Consider the following 20,380-nt stretch of genomic DNA (forward strand, 5'->3'; position numbering starts at 1 on the left):
ATTTTATTGGTTAAGAATTTAGATGCTTAATTGAAATATGAGATAGATGGATATTCAAGTTGGTTTAGACTTGAGTTTGGCCGCATATAAACATTGTCATACCGAGTATTTTGACCCGATCATTTTTCGGCCAACCACCGGAAAGTAATTCCGCCACCTAGATAAATTGATCTAGATGTTCGAGGTTCATCGATCCTCAACATGAATGTGCATGGCAACACATGAATCATATTCCGTACGTAAGAGGTACAATTTCAAGATTTTTAGGCTGATGCGCTGGCTTTAGAGGAAGAATTATCTTGACGGTGCTAAATTAATGGTACGTACCGTTATGTTTTAAAAGAGATAAAATTAAGCAAGAATCACATTGCAGCATTTAAAGGCAGAAGTTGATCATTGTAATTATGAAGATGTAGATCAGTGCATCTCTCGCACTATTTTTTTATCCATGTTCCGTACGTAAGATCAGGTACATGAATTTCAAGATGTTTAGGCTGATGCGCTGGCTTTAGAGGAAGAATTATCATGACGGTGCTAAATTAATGGTACGTACCGTTATGTTTTGGAAGAGATAAAATTAAGCAAGAATCACATTGCATCATTTAAAGGCAAGAAAAACAGGAAGAAATATTGTTATCATCATGTACATGTATCTTGTATATATGACGTTGATCATCAGTCGTTCATTTACTTGTTTTAATATATATCAAAATGCACCAACATTCCCCTGCTTAATTAATTTAGCAATTAAAATTATGATTTTTTTTTATATTAAATACAGAAAAATAATTATGCATAAGACAAACACTACAAGAGATTGGATTTTTTTTAGACAAATCATTGTCTCAAAAAACCCAATTTCCATCCCAAAATGTTTTTGGAGATGAAAGTTTTTCATCTCTATTTTGTCTCAAAAAGCCTGTCTCAAAAGGTTTTTGGAGAAGAATATTTTTGGCTCAAAAAATGATTTTTAGGGATAAAATTGGGCAGAACCAGTTGAAACTGTTCAGACGGGCTTGTTTTTTAGACGAACCAATTTCGTCTCAAAAAACCATTCGAATGTAATCCTTTCAGTTTGAACCGACACATCCACTTAAACAATAAGAAATTTGGATTTGGACTAATAACCATATTTGATCGTGTTCGAAAGGACGGAGTGTTCAAACAAATTTTATGCGTCCAAACTAATAAATTTTTCAAATGACTTGTGTTCGAACATAAATTATGACCGTTCAAACAAACATTTTATTTTCAGAAATTATGTCTATTCGAACTAGATTTTTCATATTAATGTTGTTTGAAGAAATATTTTATTGTTCAAACGTCCGCACGGACTGTATTTGTTGGTTGTCATTCAAATGGGTATGTTTTCGTTCGAATGGATATATAATTGGCAATTTACCGTTCGAATTGGTTATTTACCATTCGAACGGTATTAATCATACAGAACAAAATTCAATTAAAAATATCATGCTAATATTACACAAATTGTAATTCAAATAACACAATTGTTCAAATATTTTGGAACATCATAATAAAAAGATAATTAAAAATAAATAAATTTTAAGATTGTGGTGGTGGCATAGAGTTTTGGGATATCATTGACTACAACTGTTCAAACACTATTTGTACCTCCATCCCCAATCTCTTCTAATCTCGCCTCAAAATCCACTACTCGATTTAATTGGCTTAGTAACTCTTTTTTCTTGGATCTCAATCGTTCTATCTCATGTGTTGCTTCCTTCAATTCCTTAGTCTTGTCATCATTCGATCAATGGAATTAAAGAAATTTAAACTTACATATTGCTTCTGCTTCAGGATTGGTCCAAACACCATCATGATTTTTATGTACTTTAGCATACAACTGGGGCACATCATAGTTGGCAAGACTTTCTTCTTCCTACAAATGGAAAATCTATATTAGAACTTAAATCAGAAAAGTATATCATATGTTAATATTTAATGGGGATTGGAATAACTTACCATTTTTTTAGACAAACAATGAAAAAATCGAGAATCCGCATGATGGTGTATCGTTAAATTTGATCTCTTTGCTTTGTTCACAATACTCCGATACTAAAAAAATAATATTATGTCTATATGTTTAATACATCTATCATATACTATTAAAAAAAGATAGCAGTGAAATTACTTGATAAGCAGAATCTTCAAATATATCACAAACATTCTCCCATTCGATTGGTAGCATTACTTGGAATGGATTTTTTTCACACCTCTGTTGTAGTACTAACCTTCTGATAATGTCCATGACATCGACCTTTGTACCTCCGTCATGCATTCGACATCAGTTCCTCAACCGTTAATCGATCCTCTCATCGGCCAAAATTAAGTTCTATGACTGTCATTGAGAGGGAGATAAATCAGCCTACAATTTCTTTGCTGCACTCTCGGCATCCATATCATTCATGCTCCTTTCCATATCAAATGTTTCTGTATTAGGAATGTTGTTGATCGAGTGGTGAATGTTAACACACCAGAGGGAGAGGAGGCATTGGCTTCCTCCTCCTCCTCCCTCTCCTTCTATCAAGGTCTATTTTACTTAGTTTTATTTTGCTTTCTTCAAGGTTGAAAAAGATAGATCTAAACCTTTCTAGTAACTCTCGAAGAACACGCATGGCACAAACAGATTCACAGGTAAAAAATTGGTGATTTTGCAAAAAGCTTCGCACATGGTTCTCACGCGCTGCCCACATCTATGTGTGGTCCTCACGCACCACCCATTTCGGTAGCTCTTCCCAACATATGCGCCAAATCACTGGATTTGCCTTCACCAAACCTTTCAGATGACCTTTCTGGCTGAAAAGTTATAAATGTGTTACCTTCACTGATTGTCATAGATTCCGAAGTCTACCAGAGTTGGTCCAAATTGTAATCCATCATTTTGCACATCTATCTTACTGCTTTCCTTTTTTGTTTCCTTATTGTTAATTAAATAAAAAAGAGTTCATCTCTAGGATGTTTGTTTGTAGAGGTTGAGTCCTCTCTTTCTATGAAGGGTGAGGTTGAGTCTTTGTTTAGGTAAAGAGTGTTGTCTCTTGGATGTTTGTCTGTATAGAGTATCAGTAATAGGGAAGACCAAACTAGTCACAAAAGAAAATATTGTATTGGTGGAGCTCCATATGCATTATTTTGGTTTATGATATTATGTTTGATATGAGGACATTCCAGAATGTATCCGATCATAGATGTAAATTTCTCTGAATGATGAAAATTTTCCTTTAAAAAAAGAATAGCAACAAAAATGGTAAGGACACAACTAATTGTATAATTTTGCACTGCATAATAAAATGTTATTTTTTTGAAACAATTTTGCCTATTGCTTTGATTTTGGTGTGCTTGAATTACAAAAATATTATTTTATTTTTGAATTGTAAAATGATGGTATAATACCAGTGTGATCTATACCGGTTCTCTATTGTATATACTTGAGCAAATGACTCTCTAGCACCACATCCCTTGAGATAGTACTATTTCTAAAACTCCTTCATGGTACTAGAACCAATGGGAAGATAGAAAGGTCTTTCTCGGCTATCATCATGTCTCACAGTTCCAACACTTTTCTTTTCTTTCAAATAGATGGCTTTCCCAATCGAATTACTCGGAATAGTATTACAAACTTTGACTACGTTCGTTTCATGTCCACAAATTTGCTACTTTGGAATATCCAAATACAAACAATTTAGAAAGTTCATGATCTAGGCCTACTACGTACCCGCCTTATGCCAGCGGGCAACTAGCCATCCCAACCTCAGCACCTGCCTCTGCGGGGGCCTCTTTTTGGCCCATTACCTGGCCCCATCTTATTTAGGTGGATAGATTGGGCCACTGGCTATCTGGCCACCTAAGACAGAGATCGAGAAAGTGTGACGCCCCGACTCCCACGTATAGGGACGCGAGAATCGTGATGTTGGGATGATGACAACACGGTCACACATCCCAACGAAAGTGCCAAGTGTGTGTGTACATGCAACGGTATACAAAGTAACACAGTGGATTAGTCAACTAAGTACCAGAATTTAAATACAATCTAAACATCAATAAGGTTTAAAAAGTAGTTATACAGTCATCCAAAATTAAAATACAATACAGTAAAATAAGATAACTAAGCCAGTGATCCCAGATCACTCCTCGGGCGGAGCCGTCTCCTCAGGCTCGCCCTCATCCTCCTCATCTGCAACAAAATCTGCGTTACCACAAAATGGTACCGCAGGTAAGTATAACCCAAATAACCACGTAATGAAAATGCATTAAAACATGTATGCATATGAAGAAATATGCATTTTCCTCAAAACATCATTTTCTCCGAAAATGATAATTTTCCAACACACGCCAAAATCCCGTTTGGCCCAAAATATCCGTAAAACATTTTCCTAGAAAATGATTTACACAAAATCCAACACACACTATTTTCCCAGAAAATAGCCAATTAATCCATTATTACCATATGCACCATCGTCTCCCCTAGGGACCATCCGCACGTCCTGGCTTCGTAGCGATGCCCAGTTCCACGCCCAGCGCGTTCATGGCCAAGCACCCACTACGCAACAAGCGATGCCCAGTTCCGCGCCTAGCGCATTCATGGCCAGACATCCTCTAGTCCCCGCTAGCAGACGAACCACAGAGTCGGCACGAGACTATCTCCTCCGATCCCATTGTCGCCCAGCGACAATCCAGGGGACGTTACTCAATATATTCCGCTCCCGAGTAACCAGAGGAGCTCCACCGAGATAATGCCCCATCTCGGCTTGGGGTCGTGATACACACGCACCCAAAATCTATTCTCACATGAAAACCCAGTTTTCATAAACACATGAACATGAATGCAATACACGAAAACCCAGTTTCCTTTACAAACATGATCATGCGTGCAAAATGCAATGCACATAAACCACACCATATCCAAACCAACAATTACCAACCCAATCAATCACACAAACAACTCCAATCACCAATCCATCCGACCCCCGTACTCCTTGGACTCAGTCCGACAAAACCAACCAAATACCAGTGAAATGAGTTAGTGTAAAAAGACATTTAAATCATGAAAGTTCTTTGGAGAAATACTTACAGTGCAATATAGCAATTTCCGAAGGATCACGAAGCTGCAAGAAGTGACGTCTGAGCAACGCAACAGTGCAAAATGCACTGTGGCCGTGGGTCTCAAATACCCACTTTTCAATGGAGACAAACGTAGACCCAAAAATGATAGGGTAGGGCCTAGGGAGGTCGGTGAAGCTAGTGGTGGTGAAGGTTGGCCGTGGGTGGCGGCGTGGGCGGCGGTAGGAGACCAAAAAGCCCAAAACGGAAATGTTGTTGAAAATGCTTCACCGGTGACGGATCAGAGGTGGGGTTGGGTCCAATGGGTTGCCAAGAGGTCGAGGATGAAGTGGTGAGAAGATGGTGGCCAATGGTGGTGCGACGGCGGCACTGGAGCGAAGATGACGCCGCGGCTTGAAGGGCTGGTGGTGGCTAACGGCGGCACGACTGTGGCTGGAAACGGAGGGGTGGCGTCGCCGGTGGATGGGAGAGCTGGGGAGCCGGGCGGTGTCGACCACTGCCGGCGCACGGCGGCGGGCTGGGGAGGAGAAGGATCGTATGGAGAGAAAGGGAGGGGGCTGGGTCGCGCGGGAAGATGAACAAGAAAGAAAAGAAAGAAAGAAAAGAAAGGAAGAAAAAGAAAAAGGAAGAAAAGAAAGAGGAAAAATAAAATGTAGGAAAAGAAATGAGATCCAATCCTCACATTTTGGATCACAAAAATGATCCAACGGAAACGATTTCAAAACCACAACTTAAATAAAATAATTTAAACATAATGGTAAAGTGAAATTGAAATAATTAAATCTCACAGTAATTAATTTAAAATAAAGAGAATTTAAACGCATAACAATAATTAATAATAAGAAAGCATTTCAAATTAATTTTCACAAAATTAAAAATCATAAAATAAACCCACTAAAAAAAATCCAACAAATTTTAAAACAAGAGAATAAATTTTTTGAATCCATAAAAATAATTCATTCAGTACAAATACACTAAAATACGGGGTGTTGCAGAAAGTGGCAGAGAGTGAAATAGAGATGGAGACTGACATCCAAACCACAAACGCCATCATCCTAACTCGAATCTAGCAAAAAATCGCACTAACCTAAACAAAAAATATAGATCTAAACAAAAAGCCACAGATCCAACAAACAATTAAAAATGCGAGTCTAAAGACTGTCAAAGCCTTAAACAATGGTCTTAGCATACCCATGGCTATGTCGTGGCCATGGGTCATGAAGAATAAAAAGGGAAAAAGGAAGAGATGAAGAAGGAATGGAGAAGAGGAAGGCAAAGATGAAATTTGACAGAATACAGAGGAAGGGAAGAGAGATGAGGTTGAGAAAATGTTAGGTATTGTGGAGAAAAATCTAGGATTTTTTGTTTTTATAGCGAGTGCAAAATGGTGCAAAACAAGCCGTTTAGGGTCTTTTAAACATCCTAAACGACAATGCGCGTTTTGTGTGTGTATATATATATATATAATTTTTGTATATAAAAAATTATATGTATAAATATGTGAGTGGGTGGGTAAGAATGCATACTTGGTTCTCGCCTGCCTGCTTGGCGCAGGCGGGCGTGCCCCATCAATTTGATGGGGGGGGCCGAGAAATCAAGATGCAAGCACCCGCTCAACACCCCTATTTTCATAAAGACATATATAGTCAAACCACATAGAATATGAATAAATAAAGAAGACTTAGACCAAGAGCAATGGAAGTCAGGCCCAACTAATTGGGAGTAAGGGCGTAACCAATCCAGTTAAGTCAAGTTTTAGACATTTTAGAACCGAACCAATATAAATTGATTCTTAAAATCTAACAACCGATACAAATTGTTTTATCGCCCAAACCAAAACTTTCGATTGTTTCGATAACAGTTTGGTTTAGGTCAATTTACAGGTGTGATTCAATTTTTGAATTGTCCAACTCAAATCTCAATTCAAGGATGGAAAACTATTAATTTGGAAAATTGAAAAATCCAATTTCTACTCCACTTTTTTTTTCCCTTAAAAATACAAATACTTCAATTAAAAAATAAAAATTTATATTGATACTTCAATTAAAAAATAAAATTTATATGTTATATAAAATTTTATAAGATTCATTTTATCTTATATCATATGACATCAAATATTATATTAACATTTATAAGATTAATTTTATGTTATATTAAATGTTATATTATTCTTATATTATAAGCTTAATAGATATGAATCATAAGATTAAAATTTCATGTCATATTAATTAGAAAATAATATATATATCTATAATTTCTAACTATAGATATATATATATAATATTTTATGTATAATATAAAAATTAAAAAATATATATTTCGGTTCGGTTTGGTCCAAACTGGTTTTCAAAACATAAAAACTAGTTCTGGTTACGAAATGGACCAAACCTACTTTTCAATTCTCAATTCAACTGGTTTTCTTGTTTTCACCGCTCACTGGGAGGTTGTGTCATAAATGCTTCTTCAGATATGGAGCCATGCAAAAAATAATTTCAAACATCTATTTTCCGTATCGGCCAACCATTAGAAACATCAATAGAAAGAAGTGTGCATATCTCGGTTGGTTTTACAATTGGACTGTAGGATTTTGAGTTATCGATCCTTTATTATTGCCAGAAGCCCTTCAGGTGATCCGAGCTTTATACCATTCTTTTTCTCCATTTTCCTTTCATTTAATTCGAAATACTCATTTGATCCAATAATATTGTGGGTGGCATCGGCGAAAATCAAGGTCCAAGTTCCATTCTTCAACAAGGCATCGAAATCCTTGTTCATTGCATCACACCATCTAGGTGACTTGTCCATCAAGGAGTAGCAGTTTGGTTTAATAGCAAAGGTCTCGATTGTTGCATATTAGCCTTTAGAGATTGGGTAGTGTATAGAACCATCATGTTAGTATTTGGATTTGGTGATGTAGTTCTTGGAACGTGTGATCATGGGATGCCAAGGTGGTGGAGGGGCAATTGGGGATCGAAGTAATAAGGGCACAGGTGGGGCGTTGAGAATGGGGGTTAAGGATGATGCTAGAGAGGGTTGCGGGTTTGATGAATATGATGATGGTTGGGTCAATGTGTAACATCCCAACTCGAAATGTTAGAGATGAATGATGGATAATTTTATTGGGCCTAAATTAGTTCTAATGTGCAACATTGGGTGAGCCTATGAATTTATAATTATTAAGGTTGACTTGGAATTGTAGTTAGGCCCATAGGCCCAAAATTTTATTTTTGGATGCATTAAGGTTTAGCGGGTGATTTGATTGGTTTTAGTAGCCCAATATTGGGAGAAACTCCTAATAATTTTAGATTATTGAAATACGTGAATATTATGAATTTTATTAGTCGAAATTTTCATTTAAGTGTAACGCTCCAATGGAAGGCCCAAACCACATGGCCTATACTCCAAAAGGACAACTCAATGATACAATTGGAGTATCATTGAAATCTTATAAAGAGCAAGAACTTCTCCTTCCCAAGCAATGTGGGATCTCATACACCACGTGTGATACCCCATATGATATGGATAATAGTAAGTGGTATATGAGATCCCACATATAAAACATCTCCAAGAATACCAACAAAATTAAATCTTATTTCTAACATATTCATAATATCATTCTAAGATCAGCCATGCTTTAAATGATCTAACAAAAGTCACTAAAAATCACAAATTAACACTTGGAGTTTTTAGTTTTACACTAAGTCCAAAAACAAAAACTTTTCTCTCAACTAACTTGGACCAATCTCTTGATCCATGGCTTAAAGATATATGATCTTCAAACTAAAACATCATATAGTTTAAAAATGTGTCCTAAAAAGGATCCAACCATCAAATTTAAAATCACATGGCTAAAACTCAATAAAACATGGATCTAACCGAAAAACATCAAATCTTAGGCCAAACCAAAATCCTCTTGCATAGAAAAATCATATCTTTAAAACTAATTTTAAATATCTTCAAAATAACATCTTAAAGTGTATATAAGAGGCTTCGAACCATCACATAAAAATATCAAAGCCTTTGGAGTAAGATTAAACCACAAAAGATTCAAACTTTCTCGAAACAAAATCTATTTTTCTACTTCCAGTTTTCAAGTTTCTAGATCTAAGGAAATCTATCAACAAAAGCTTTAATCATGCAATAAAACCACAACAAAAATTCATAAACACATGCTAACAACACTCCATTAAATTTTTGGACCAAGATATGTCCATTAGCTTGGTCCAAATTTCCAAAACATAACATACTCTCCAGTTTTATGCCCAGAATAACCTTTACATGGATAAAAATACTTTTGATCAGTCAAATGAGCATATAATGAGGCTAATAAGATATCCACGGAAACTAAACTCAAAGAAAAATAATTTTTTAAAGGATTCACTATGCGAAAATACTTACAAATAGTCAAAAATCTCCATGCAAATAGACCATGAAATCTACCTGAGAGAGCTCTTTTGAGTTTCTCCCTAAGAATGGGTTGAATAAGCGATGAAAGGGAGTGAAGTGTGTCTTTGACAACTTTAGACTTCTGGAGGCGACTTGAATGACCCTTGATTGGAGGTGGCAATGTGACATAAAGTGGACAATATTGAGGGGCAAGGATTGCCTACTGCAGCTGTGAGGTATGGAGGTTGACGAGGTGGATTTCTCATTCACATCAAGGGACTATTGGGTACAGCCAATGGCAATGGATGGCCAGCCATGTGAGGGAGGAAACTTCTTCAAGAAGCTTTTCCAAGGTTGCCAAATTCATGGGCCTCGATGGGCCTCAACCAACTATGCTTCAATTTGGAGTTTAAAAAGGGTTTGGTTAGGGTTTGGGATGCTATCAAGCCCAAATCCAATTTTTCTTGGCCCAATAAAATTTCCAAGGTTTAGAAAGTTGGATAATGATGTCATAATAAGGATTGGATTAATTAATAGCATGTAGAAGTGATTTAATCAAGTGATTAAACACAATGCTAGAAATTGGATTAAAAAGGGTTTGGAGGCCAACTTTAGGGTTTGGGAAACTGTTTAGCGTTTCGGTTTCAACCAAGCTTTTGGGAATTTAATTGGATTCAAACCATTTAGGTTTCGCTAGGATTGAAACCCTATTTGGTTTGGCACAATTTGGATGATCAGATGAAACAAAGTTTTGCTTAGGTGGCATGATTTTACAGCTTGATTTCATTCACAAATCCATCTAATGGTTTCTCATGGCGCCAAGTGTCTAATACTATTCACTATGTGTGGCTAAGATCTTACCAAGTGTCCAAATAAATCTTCTCTAACCTAATTAGGACATTCCACACTGTGATTTTGAAAACTCTACTCTGGGTCCGCTTATCGAGGTTACTATTTACTACAAAAAATACATAGTAAACTTAGTACTAAAAAATTCTAAATATTCATATTAACCTATAGTGAAAATCGTTTACCAAAATTCAACCCCGAAGTGCCCCTCAAAGTAATTTCACAATTTTGATCAAGTGTTTCATCCGAAATCATGAAAATTGGTTATTGCGCCATAAAATCATAAATAATCAACTAAGTCTAATGGCATAGACCAAAACACATTCTGACACTTCTAACTACCTCAAATAATTAAACTCATATTTCTAGCACCATAGTGACTAGTGAGTGATAACACTGACTATGTTGACAAACTAAAACCTATGCGATGGGTCGATTCATAAAAACTTATGGGGTTTCATGAGGTTCCTAAAGTCAATAGAAATTCTATCAATGCATTTCTAGCGGGCTGTTACAGCGTACCTGCCACAGGATCATGGGAAGAGCTAGGCCTGAGGCTGCTATACCCCTCACACGATGGAGAGTGGGTCCTGTACCCCGCCGACCTGAACGACTTATCCTAACCCCAATTGCAGCGAAGAGCGGACTAGCCACATCATTGTCCAAATAAGTTACCTCTCCTAATTGGTACCGAAAGGATGAGTACGCCAAAGGTTGCTTCATCCTTCCCATGGCGGAGTGTGGGCTAGCCCTTGGCGGCCCAAAGATAAAGACTTACCTTCCTTGCGAGCATCAACAGGCAGGAGTAGGTCTAGTCTCAAACTGATCGAATAGCGTACCTCCCGTAGGATCAAGAGGGGAACTAGGCCGAAGGCCGCTCTACTCCTCCATCTATGGAGAGCAGGTTTTGCCCCTCGGCTGCCCGAACAACTTATCCTGACCTCCGCCGCAATGAAGAGTGCGATTAGCACCAACCTGACCCAACACTTACATTCCCTACAATCACTTACATTCCCTACAATATTAACAGGCGGGAGGGGGTCAGTTCTACCCTTTGGTGATGGAGAGCGGGTCAGGCCCCCAGGTGGCCCGAACAAGCCTACATCGACCCCTATTGCAGTGAAGAGTGGACCAACTATATGATTGTCCAAACTTATCTCCCTTGCGGGGTATGAAAGGCATGAGTGTAATGCCTAAGGCTGCTTTATCCCTCCAGCGGCAGAGTGCGGGTCAGTCTTGAATAGCTCAGAGACAAAGATTTACTTCCTCGTAAGTGTCAGTAGGTGGGAGTGGGTCCAGTTGCAAGTTGCCTGAGAACTTAGCTCCTTGCATGGTTCAAAGGGGTGAGTCATGGCAAAGGCTGGCCTACCCCTCCTGCAGAGGACTGCGGATCCAGCCCTTGGTGGTCCGAATACTTACCTTGACTTGCTGCGAAAGAAGAGTGGGTTCAGTGCTAACCTGACCCAAATCTTACATTTCCCTGCAATATCAACGAGTGAGAGTGGGTTCAGTCTCAAAATGCCTGAACAAATTACCTCCCCGCAGGGTAGTAAGGACGAGTTGAGCCAAAGGCCTCTCGGACCCTCTCACAGAGGAGAGCGGGTCCAGCCTTTTGCCTACCCAAATACTTACCCCGACTCTCATGCAGCGAGGGAGTGGACCGGCCCCAAGGCCATCCGAAGAAGTTATCTCCTTACGGAATCAAAAGAGTGGGTTTGACTTGAGGCTTTTCGACCTCTCCCAGATGGAGTGCGGGCCTAGTCTTTTGGTTACCCGACGTGAACAAAGTCCCTAAGGATGCAATGTCGAAGCAAATGGCTACAAGATGCCAACGAGCGGGTGCGGGTTCAGTCTCAAACTGTCCGAATAAATTACCTCCCCACAGGGTAGCAGGGTCGAGTTGAGCCAAAGGCTGCTCGAACCCACCCGCAGAAGAAAGTGGGTCCAAGCTACTCAAACATTTACCCGACTCCCATCATAATAAAGAACGAGCCAGCCCACGGCCGCCCAGTGAAATTACCTCCTCAGGGGTTAAAGGGGCAGGTTGCCCTAGGGCATCATGACCTCTTCTCGGTGGAGAGCTGGCCAGGTCCTTTGACCACTCGAATACTACACCAAGGAATGCGGACGTTAACATCCAGGCAAACGCGACAGACAAATTGCATCATTGGCCAAAGGGCCCAGGTTTGCGAAGTCTAATTCCTACAAAACTAAAAGATAAAATTGTGATGACATTCTTATCTTCCAAACATGGATTAAATGCACTACACCAACGTAAGGAAGCGAGTCCAGTTCCAGCCTGCGTCCCCATCGACCAAGGAGATGGGTCGAGCCAAAGACCCTTTTTTCTCCCTGTGACGAAGTGTGAGATTAGCCCCACGGCTAGCCTGATAACCTACAAAGCCTCCCAGTGCAACAAAAAGTAGCCAGGTCTATTTATATTCAAACTCCACAGCCACATAACCACTTGGGGTGGGGCATAGAGCCGGGTTAGTAGAGCACTTCCCGGCCACCCCTCCAAGGAGGAAACCAAAGTCTCCCTGACTTGGTTAACTCTAAAGAGGGAGTTTCCATCCCCTCCAACCCGACGACAACGAGCAAGAGCTGACATGCGCTGATGACATTTCTCTCTTTTTCAGTCACGTACAAAAGAAAAGTGCAACAATGTAAAAACGAATAACGAAGGGACTAGGCGGGGTAACTCACATCCAAGAGTTGGATAACAAAAAGAAAAAAAAAAAGAAATCTAAAGTCCCCAAGGGGACGACTACCTACGAGGGCGAACGAAGGCAGCGCAAACAAAAGAACGGTCAACTAGGGGGGTAGAAAGGAATGGGTTAGGTGCTGGCCGGGTGGACTGTAAGTTCTGTGTGACGACAATTCCCCAGCCTAACACCAAGCCCATAATTTCATTTGACAAAACCCCAGGTCGGCCATTAAAAAAAATAAAAATATATGGAGCAATTTCATTAATGATCAAAAGTTACACGCATGTATATACATTTGCAAAAAAAAAAAAAAAGGAAGGAAGAAAAAAATGAAAGTAGGACATAACGACGTCCAGCACCAGGACTAGAGACCTCGTCATCAGGAGCGCCAGCCTAAGGGACATCAGGATCAGGATCGCCAGTCTCGGAAGCAGTATAGTTCGACTTGGCCGGTAAGACAGGACCCATAAAAGTATGGGGGATCTCTTTCATACCCAACTTGCAGTTGAACGCAAAAGCTTTTTCATCAATAGCCACCTGGGTAAGGTCAAGGTCCCACAAATATTTCACTAGAGTCCGCGAACATAGCTGCAGTCTCTCTAGAATGTGGTCCAGCATCGACCTAAGGCCCTCAGCACACCCATGCTCCCCACGCAGTATCGCAGACGCTCATGACAACAGTTAAACTTCTTAGATTTATCTGGCTATCCAAGCAGGAGGTGACCTCTTGCACCCAGGACAAGTCACCCCGAAGATCTGTGGCAAGACATTCCATCTATTGGGCATCTTCCCTCGCCTTCTTCTTGTCCTGGTTTTCTTACTCAACAACCTTCTGGTAGTCCACGATGAAGGCTGCTAGCTGAGAGGAACCCTGGAAACAAGGGAGACTATCAATAAAGGAATTTAGAAAAATACAAAAGAAAGGGAAAAGATGGAAATAGAGATTGCCAAACCTCCTGGAAGAAGCCGGACAAAAACTTGGCGACATGGCTGATGGCTAAGCCCGGCATGTTCCTAGCCAAGCCAAAGGGGGGATAACTTCCACCGAACCTTCCGTGTCACACACTTGTGCGGCCCCCTCAGCCTGACGAGCTCCGTCAGCAACCTTTGCAGTTGTAAGGGTTGGGAAATTAACATTGACGTTTTCTATGTCAGGAGGGCCAACCACTTCAACAATCACTCCCACCTGGACAGGCAGATCTATGCACGAACCCCCCGAACTTGAGCCGACTACAACATCTAGAAGGAAACCAGCTTCTGCTTGGTGTTCCACCTTCATGTCACGATTATTAGAGGTAGCGGCTACCATCCTCTCAATCATGGGGTCCAAGCCTCGAAGCCACTTGAACTCCACCCCACCTGGCACAGACACCAAATCATCTCGTCGCTAGGTAGCAAGTAAAGGCACTATCTTGACCTCGCCTTCTGAGGAGCGACTATGGGAAACACGTCAATGACGGAGGACTCCCTCAATGACGGCCCGCTGAGGAATCCTGACAGCCAAGACTCCCCGAAGCAGGGTGCCAAGGTCGCCAATATCTGGAAACACATCACAGACATAACTCGGTGGGGACGGCATCATAGGTACCTCAGCTAAGGGCCTTTTGTCGATGGGTCCAAGGGCTCCAAAGGGAAAGATTTTGTCAGCACCTGAATGTCACAAGCACAACGAGACGATTCCACCGACGTCATCCGGACAATTGGACGATCGGCCTTAGATGTAGCTGACACTTGACCTTTAGAAGTTGGGGCTCTAGAAAGTGGCCCGCTATTGACCCCAACCTCCTCCAAGCGTGATTTCTTCCCCTTACTCGATGGAGAAGGATCCAATGGGCACTTTTGAGTAGTAGTGACCCGAGGCCAAGCAACAGTCACCCTGTCATCAAAAGGACATTGACTAAGGGGAGGCAAAGAAACCCTTAGGCTCTCCTTCAAAAGAAGGGCTCTCGAGAAGACGCTGTTGGGGTTCTTCTTCACCCACTCCCTAACAATTGCGATATGCCACGACTCGACGGGGGGTGGCCATCAGACGCACCATCATATCCTCAGAAACTATTCCCCAGTCACTTCGAATCAGGAATTTGTGACGGTTAACTTGACAAACTGGGAACTCCCATCCGCGACTAGACATGAAAAAGAATTTCGATGACCAGTGCAGTATCCAGATTCTAGATTAACGAGGGCGTGCACCACCCTAAAGCTACAAACATTCCCCTTCTACCACAACACCTTGTGAGTAAGGAGGAACTCACGGCCGGTGAGGTAAGCCTACTCTGGGTTTGACTTTAGCAAGGCAGGTCACAAGATAATACTGTAGAAAATTAGAAACCTCCAAGTGTTCAGATGAAACTGGGACGGGGCTAGACTGAGGCGATCCAATAAATCTTGGACAGGGCAAGGAAAGGAAGCCTTAGGCCATGTGAAAACATAGAAGGAAAGTGGGCAACTCGGGAAGAGTGGCCCTCGGTCGTGACGGCACCCTCGTGTGGACCAGGGACCTCGAAGATCACTGACTCTTGCACCTGGTAAGTAAAGGCCAGAGATGCCAGCATCGCCGCTTGGATGTTTGATTGCCAAGCGTTGCCCAGAAGGATGGCTTGGCATTGCCAACCTCTGAAACATCTCCCCTTCCGAAAGTTGTGTGTTGAGTAGATTTCTTAGGGGAGATTGACGAAGAAGCATAATGTTGTAGAGAAAGGAGAAAGGAGTATAAAAAAGGAGTTAGGAGACTAAGGATGACAAGAGAATTATGGTACGATGAAAGGAAATAAAACCATAAACCAATCGCATTTATATAAGAGGAAGGCAACGGTTAATCTCGCTTGCCCCATGGCAGAAGGAAGAGGTATGGGACACTTTGAATCCCGAAAAGCATGCACCACTAAGTGAGGTGAAGGTGAAGAGCCGCTTGATGCCCTTAATACTAATACAACTGAAAAAGATGCCATTAAATTTATCAGTAAACGTGCCAACAAAAGTGGGAAGGAAAATGGTATTGGGATAGCCAAACAACGAGGAACCACCCCAAACTTCAGAGCTGTCCACACGTCAGCAGTGGGATCCAGACCTCGACTTCAAGGCATATTTAGGATTAAAAATAATTTCCCTTGTACAAGTCCGATGAGAATTAGAGGGGTAACTGAAAAGTATTTTCCCCCCCTCTATCTTTGCGGGCCTGAGAAGGACAACTGAGGTAACAAGAAGCAATACCCAAAATAAGTAGACTCTTAGGCCTGGCCCACAGGTAGACTCCCCTGGACGTAACCTCTATGAAGGAGCATACTGCAGGGGGATGAGACTCACTGACCTGGAGACCCCTATAATAGTGTCAAGCCCTTGAGTGTCTGTCAGCGTAATGGGCGGAAAGTAAGGGGGGCCCTCGATCCTCTGACATGGAAAACATCAACGGACCACCAAGGACACCAGCAGGGTGAGGCAAATCGGGGAATCACGCCATATTTATGACACTACTACCTAAGCTACATGCCACATTAGTGACGCCGTCGCAGAGCCACACGCATTAAAGAACTCTGACAAATGGAACAGTAAGAAGGACACCCTCTCCCAATCTCCTAGTATAAATAACAACTCTCAAGTACGATAAGCTCTCTATAATCCCTAAACTCTCACTTATTTACAAACTTCTAAGAGACTTTACTGACTTTGGTATCAAAGACTCCCAGGTCCTAAGGACCCCTCTCCCAGCTGCCTTCTTCTCTATTTTTGCAGACCCAGTTCTGAAGACCTGAGTTGCTAGGATCTAGCCCAAATGCGTACAAAATATGATGTTAACAGTATCAATATTACATTCGACAATATTTTGCATATTATCTATGTTTGATTCATTTTTAGTTATTACTACATGTGAATCAATCTTTATTTAATATTTGAATGGATAATAAACTCTATCCCTAATGTGTGATATTGTATTTTCTTCTCTTATGTAAGACTATTTGCAGCAAGATACATTCATTGCAAATAGTTTATTTTCGTAGCAAAATAACCCTTAATTAGTACAAAAGTATTTCGGGCTAGGAGAACCACTATTTATAACGATGATATTAATCTTACTTGAGGGTGTGCAGTAGTACTAAAACTACATGATATTGCAACATTTTCATGGTTGAATCTAGGGGTGTGCAAAATTTCGAAAATTCCGACTCCGTCCGACTTCCGCTCCAACTCCGACTCCGACTTCGTCGGAGTCATCGGAATTCGGAGTCAAAATTCAGAGTAGCTCCGAATATCTATTCGGAGTCGGAGTCGGAGTCGGAGCTCCAAGAAGCTCCGATTCCGACTCTGAAATTTTTTTTACTGTACACTTGCACTCGAGCGAGGTGTCGAGCGCAAGTCGAGCACACGTTGTATTGAATATTGGCTCGAGCGACAGGTCGAGCGGAAGTCGAGCGAACCTCTTCCAGAGAGGTTAGCTCGAGCGAAAGTCGAGCGGAAGTCGAGCGAACCTCTCTGAAAGAGTTCCGCTCGAGCGCTACGTCGAGCGCACGTCGAGCTCCGATCTTAGGTTGGAGCTCCGATAGGAGGTCGGAGCTCCGACCTCCGATCGGAGTCGGACTCCGACTCCAGTTCGGAGTCGGAGTCGGAGCTCCAATTTGGCTCCGACTCTTGTCGGAGTCGGAGGTCGGAAACGAGCACTTCAACTCCGTCGGAGTCGGAGCCCAGCCCTAGTTGAATCTGTACCTTATAGAGGCGTAATAATTAGGGGCCCAAAAAGCGAAATTTCCCCACGGAGAGTGTCATCGTCAACATAAGTTTCGGTCGATTGAATCAAGAGTTGTAGTAGCTAGGAGAAGTCCTTTTATTTTAGAGAAATTTTTCTTGCATGTCGGTATAGAAAACACATTTTCCATACTGATATATAACAAGACTTGTTTTATAGGAAATGTTTAAAATTCTAACTCGTACAAATCAAATATTCTGATATCATTATTAGCTAGGTGGCCTGATCAACTGCATGGTTTGCAAAAATATTTGTTTTTTATTTTATCATGTTTGTTTTAGCAGTACATTGGTGTGCATATGATCATGGTTATGGGCTGCATTAATAAGAACTTTGGCACCTCATGTTTTTTCTTTAGATTATTTTTCTAACATAAATAGCCTAAAGAAAAAACACATTGAACTTTTTTGGATATAATTTCCTACTGTCAGTCACTACAACAAATTTTAGTTTTACGGATGAAGTTATTTAGGGACGAACTAAATTTTGTCCCTAAAAATAATTAAATTTTGTCTCAAAACATGGATGACTTTATAAAACCATTCAAACGGCTAAACATCCGTTTGAACTAGATCTTCTATGATGAATTAAGTAGTCTCAAAAAGTCAAAACCGTTCGAATGGCAAAAGGTCGGTTCAAACAAGATATTAATGTATGTTCGAATGGTTTATAATTTGTTTGAACAATAATCTTTGCAGGTAAGTAATTTATTTTGCCGAGGAATGTTCAAAATGGTTCAAACTGCAATTGGTTTGATCGAATGGGAGAGATTTGGTGGGAAAATCTAGTGGGAATGTTTAAGAATGTCCAAACTACACATATTTCATTCGAACACAACATTTATGCATTCAGATGGATAGTTTGGTGGGAAATTAAATTAAAATTGGTGGAGATTTTTTTGAACCTGTTTGAACAGAACATAAAATATTTACAAATTCATAAGTTAATTTTATGTAATTAATGTAAAAATATTTTAGTGATTTCTTTTATGTTAAATAAGATTTTTGGTTAAATAAATATTACTTTAAAGATAATGTCATTTTTTATATTATCGTGAACGATAAGTAAAATGGAAAAAAACAAACATAATTAACCATAAACAAGCTAGCAAACACTAAAAATAAACAGTTCTGCTGGGTACGACCGGGGTGTGCAAATGGCAGGTAACCAGGTCTTACGTGAAATAAAAATATAAAATAGAACGTGGAATAAAAATATAAAATAGAAATCACGGTTCCCATGTCTCTCTCTCTTTGGGTGCTTTTCGATGTTTCCCATCTCAGACACTTGCACTACTAGTCCAAAAGCCTAAACTAGAATCAAGAAAAGTTAGAGAAACTTCATAGGCTCAAATTGAGAGCTCTTTCAACCTTGAGTTTGCCTTCATTTCCTTAAATCCGATGCTAAGTACCAAAATGTTAGAAAGCAAAATAAATCCAGTATTTTAGTTACTTTATGCACAAATGCAAACAAAGAAACACTGAAAAAGAAAAAAGAAAAATAGTAATTGAAGTTTGTTTAGAATGGTGGTTGTCTGCTTATATGGAAAGGGAGAGAGAAACCAAATGGAGAGAGAGAGAGGGAGAAGTCAATTGGAGGAGAAAGGAAAGGGATCGGTTGGGTCGATTAGAGGCGAGGAGAGGGAGATAGAACGAAATTTCTAAAGAGATATTGAACGCTGATGCTGTAATTCATATTCTGAAGCTTCGTCTAAACAAAGGTAGGACTCTTCCATGAGCATAGGGCTCAATCTAAACATCAAGATGCAAAAATCCATCTGATTAAAGGCACCATCACCATCGAAATTGCCTTCCTTTAACATGGAAAGCAAATCTTCATCTCTCAAGTTATGTAGGCCCAACAGAGCAGAGTTCCTCTTGAGGCTATCGAAGGTGATGACCCCTTTGTCGCCATCCACCAATAGATCGAAGCAGTTGCATAGCTCACCTATCGGGCCGTCCCCATCGAGCTTGTGGGCCATGGTCGGTAAGAAATCTTGGAACTGGCTTGTGGGTTTTGGGATGCCATTGTAGTTTATTGCTAGCACATAGACGGGGGGAGAGAGAGAGAGAGAGAGAGAGGAGTTATTAATTTGGGATGAAATTATTATGAATGTGTAAAGGGTACGAGTAGGATGAGAAGGGGGATGAGATTCTAAAGAAGGAGAGGCCATGGAAGACAACTAAGGTACATATCATACCATGAAGAGAGAAGGAAAATGAAAACACTGACGTGGCTACGCCAATTGCAAGTCGTTTACACCATGCGCTTGCAAGTAGAATTTTTGAAAAATAAAAACCATCCATACATTAATTGCATCCCAAAAATATAATGTATAACTATTTGAATATTTAAATTAATTATATAAAATACAAATAGTCATGATTGTCCATACAAAATATTACATTTAATGTAAATAAAAGATATACACTAATGGGCCAGATCGTGTAGCACCGCCTCAACTCCAGCAAGACGTGTCTCAATATCTGTTACTCGAGACATGAGCTTCGACTCAGTCTCTGTGAGGGCGACTCAGACTGCATCAATGATCTCAGATGTATGTGCACGCATCTTTGCACGCACGATATCTGCAATCTCCTCACAAGTAGCAGTGCGTGAT

The 20,380-nt window shown here is 40.4% G+C and overlaps 1 protein-coding gene across 1 annotated transcript; it reads right to left on the reverse strand.

The window, feature by feature from the left end:
• Positions 1–19,420: 19,420 nt before the first annotated feature.
• On the reverse strand, positions 19,421–19,741 carry LOC118344566 (calcium-binding protein KRP1-like). Its single transcript, XM_035685585.1, has one exon. The coding sequence runs from the start codon at positions 19,739–19,741 to the stop codon at positions 19,421–19,423; it is 321 nt and encodes a 106-aa protein (XP_035541478.1).
• Positions 19,742–20,380: the final 639 nt, after the last annotated feature.

Source organism: Juglans regia, chromosome 14 (assembly GCF_001411555.2).
Source record: "Juglans regia cultivar Chandler chromosome 14, Walnut 2.0, whole genome shotgun sequence".
Classification (NCBI taxonomy): domain Eukaryota; kingdom Viridiplantae; phylum Streptophyta; class Magnoliopsida; order Fagales; family Juglandaceae; genus Juglans; species Juglans regia.

Bases quoted from the DNA above. Each gene is read 5' to 3' on its own strand.
- LOC118344566 (XM_035685585.1), bottom strand. From the start codon at position 19,741: ATGGCCCACAAGCTCGATGGGGACGGCCCGATAGGTGAGCTATGCAAC.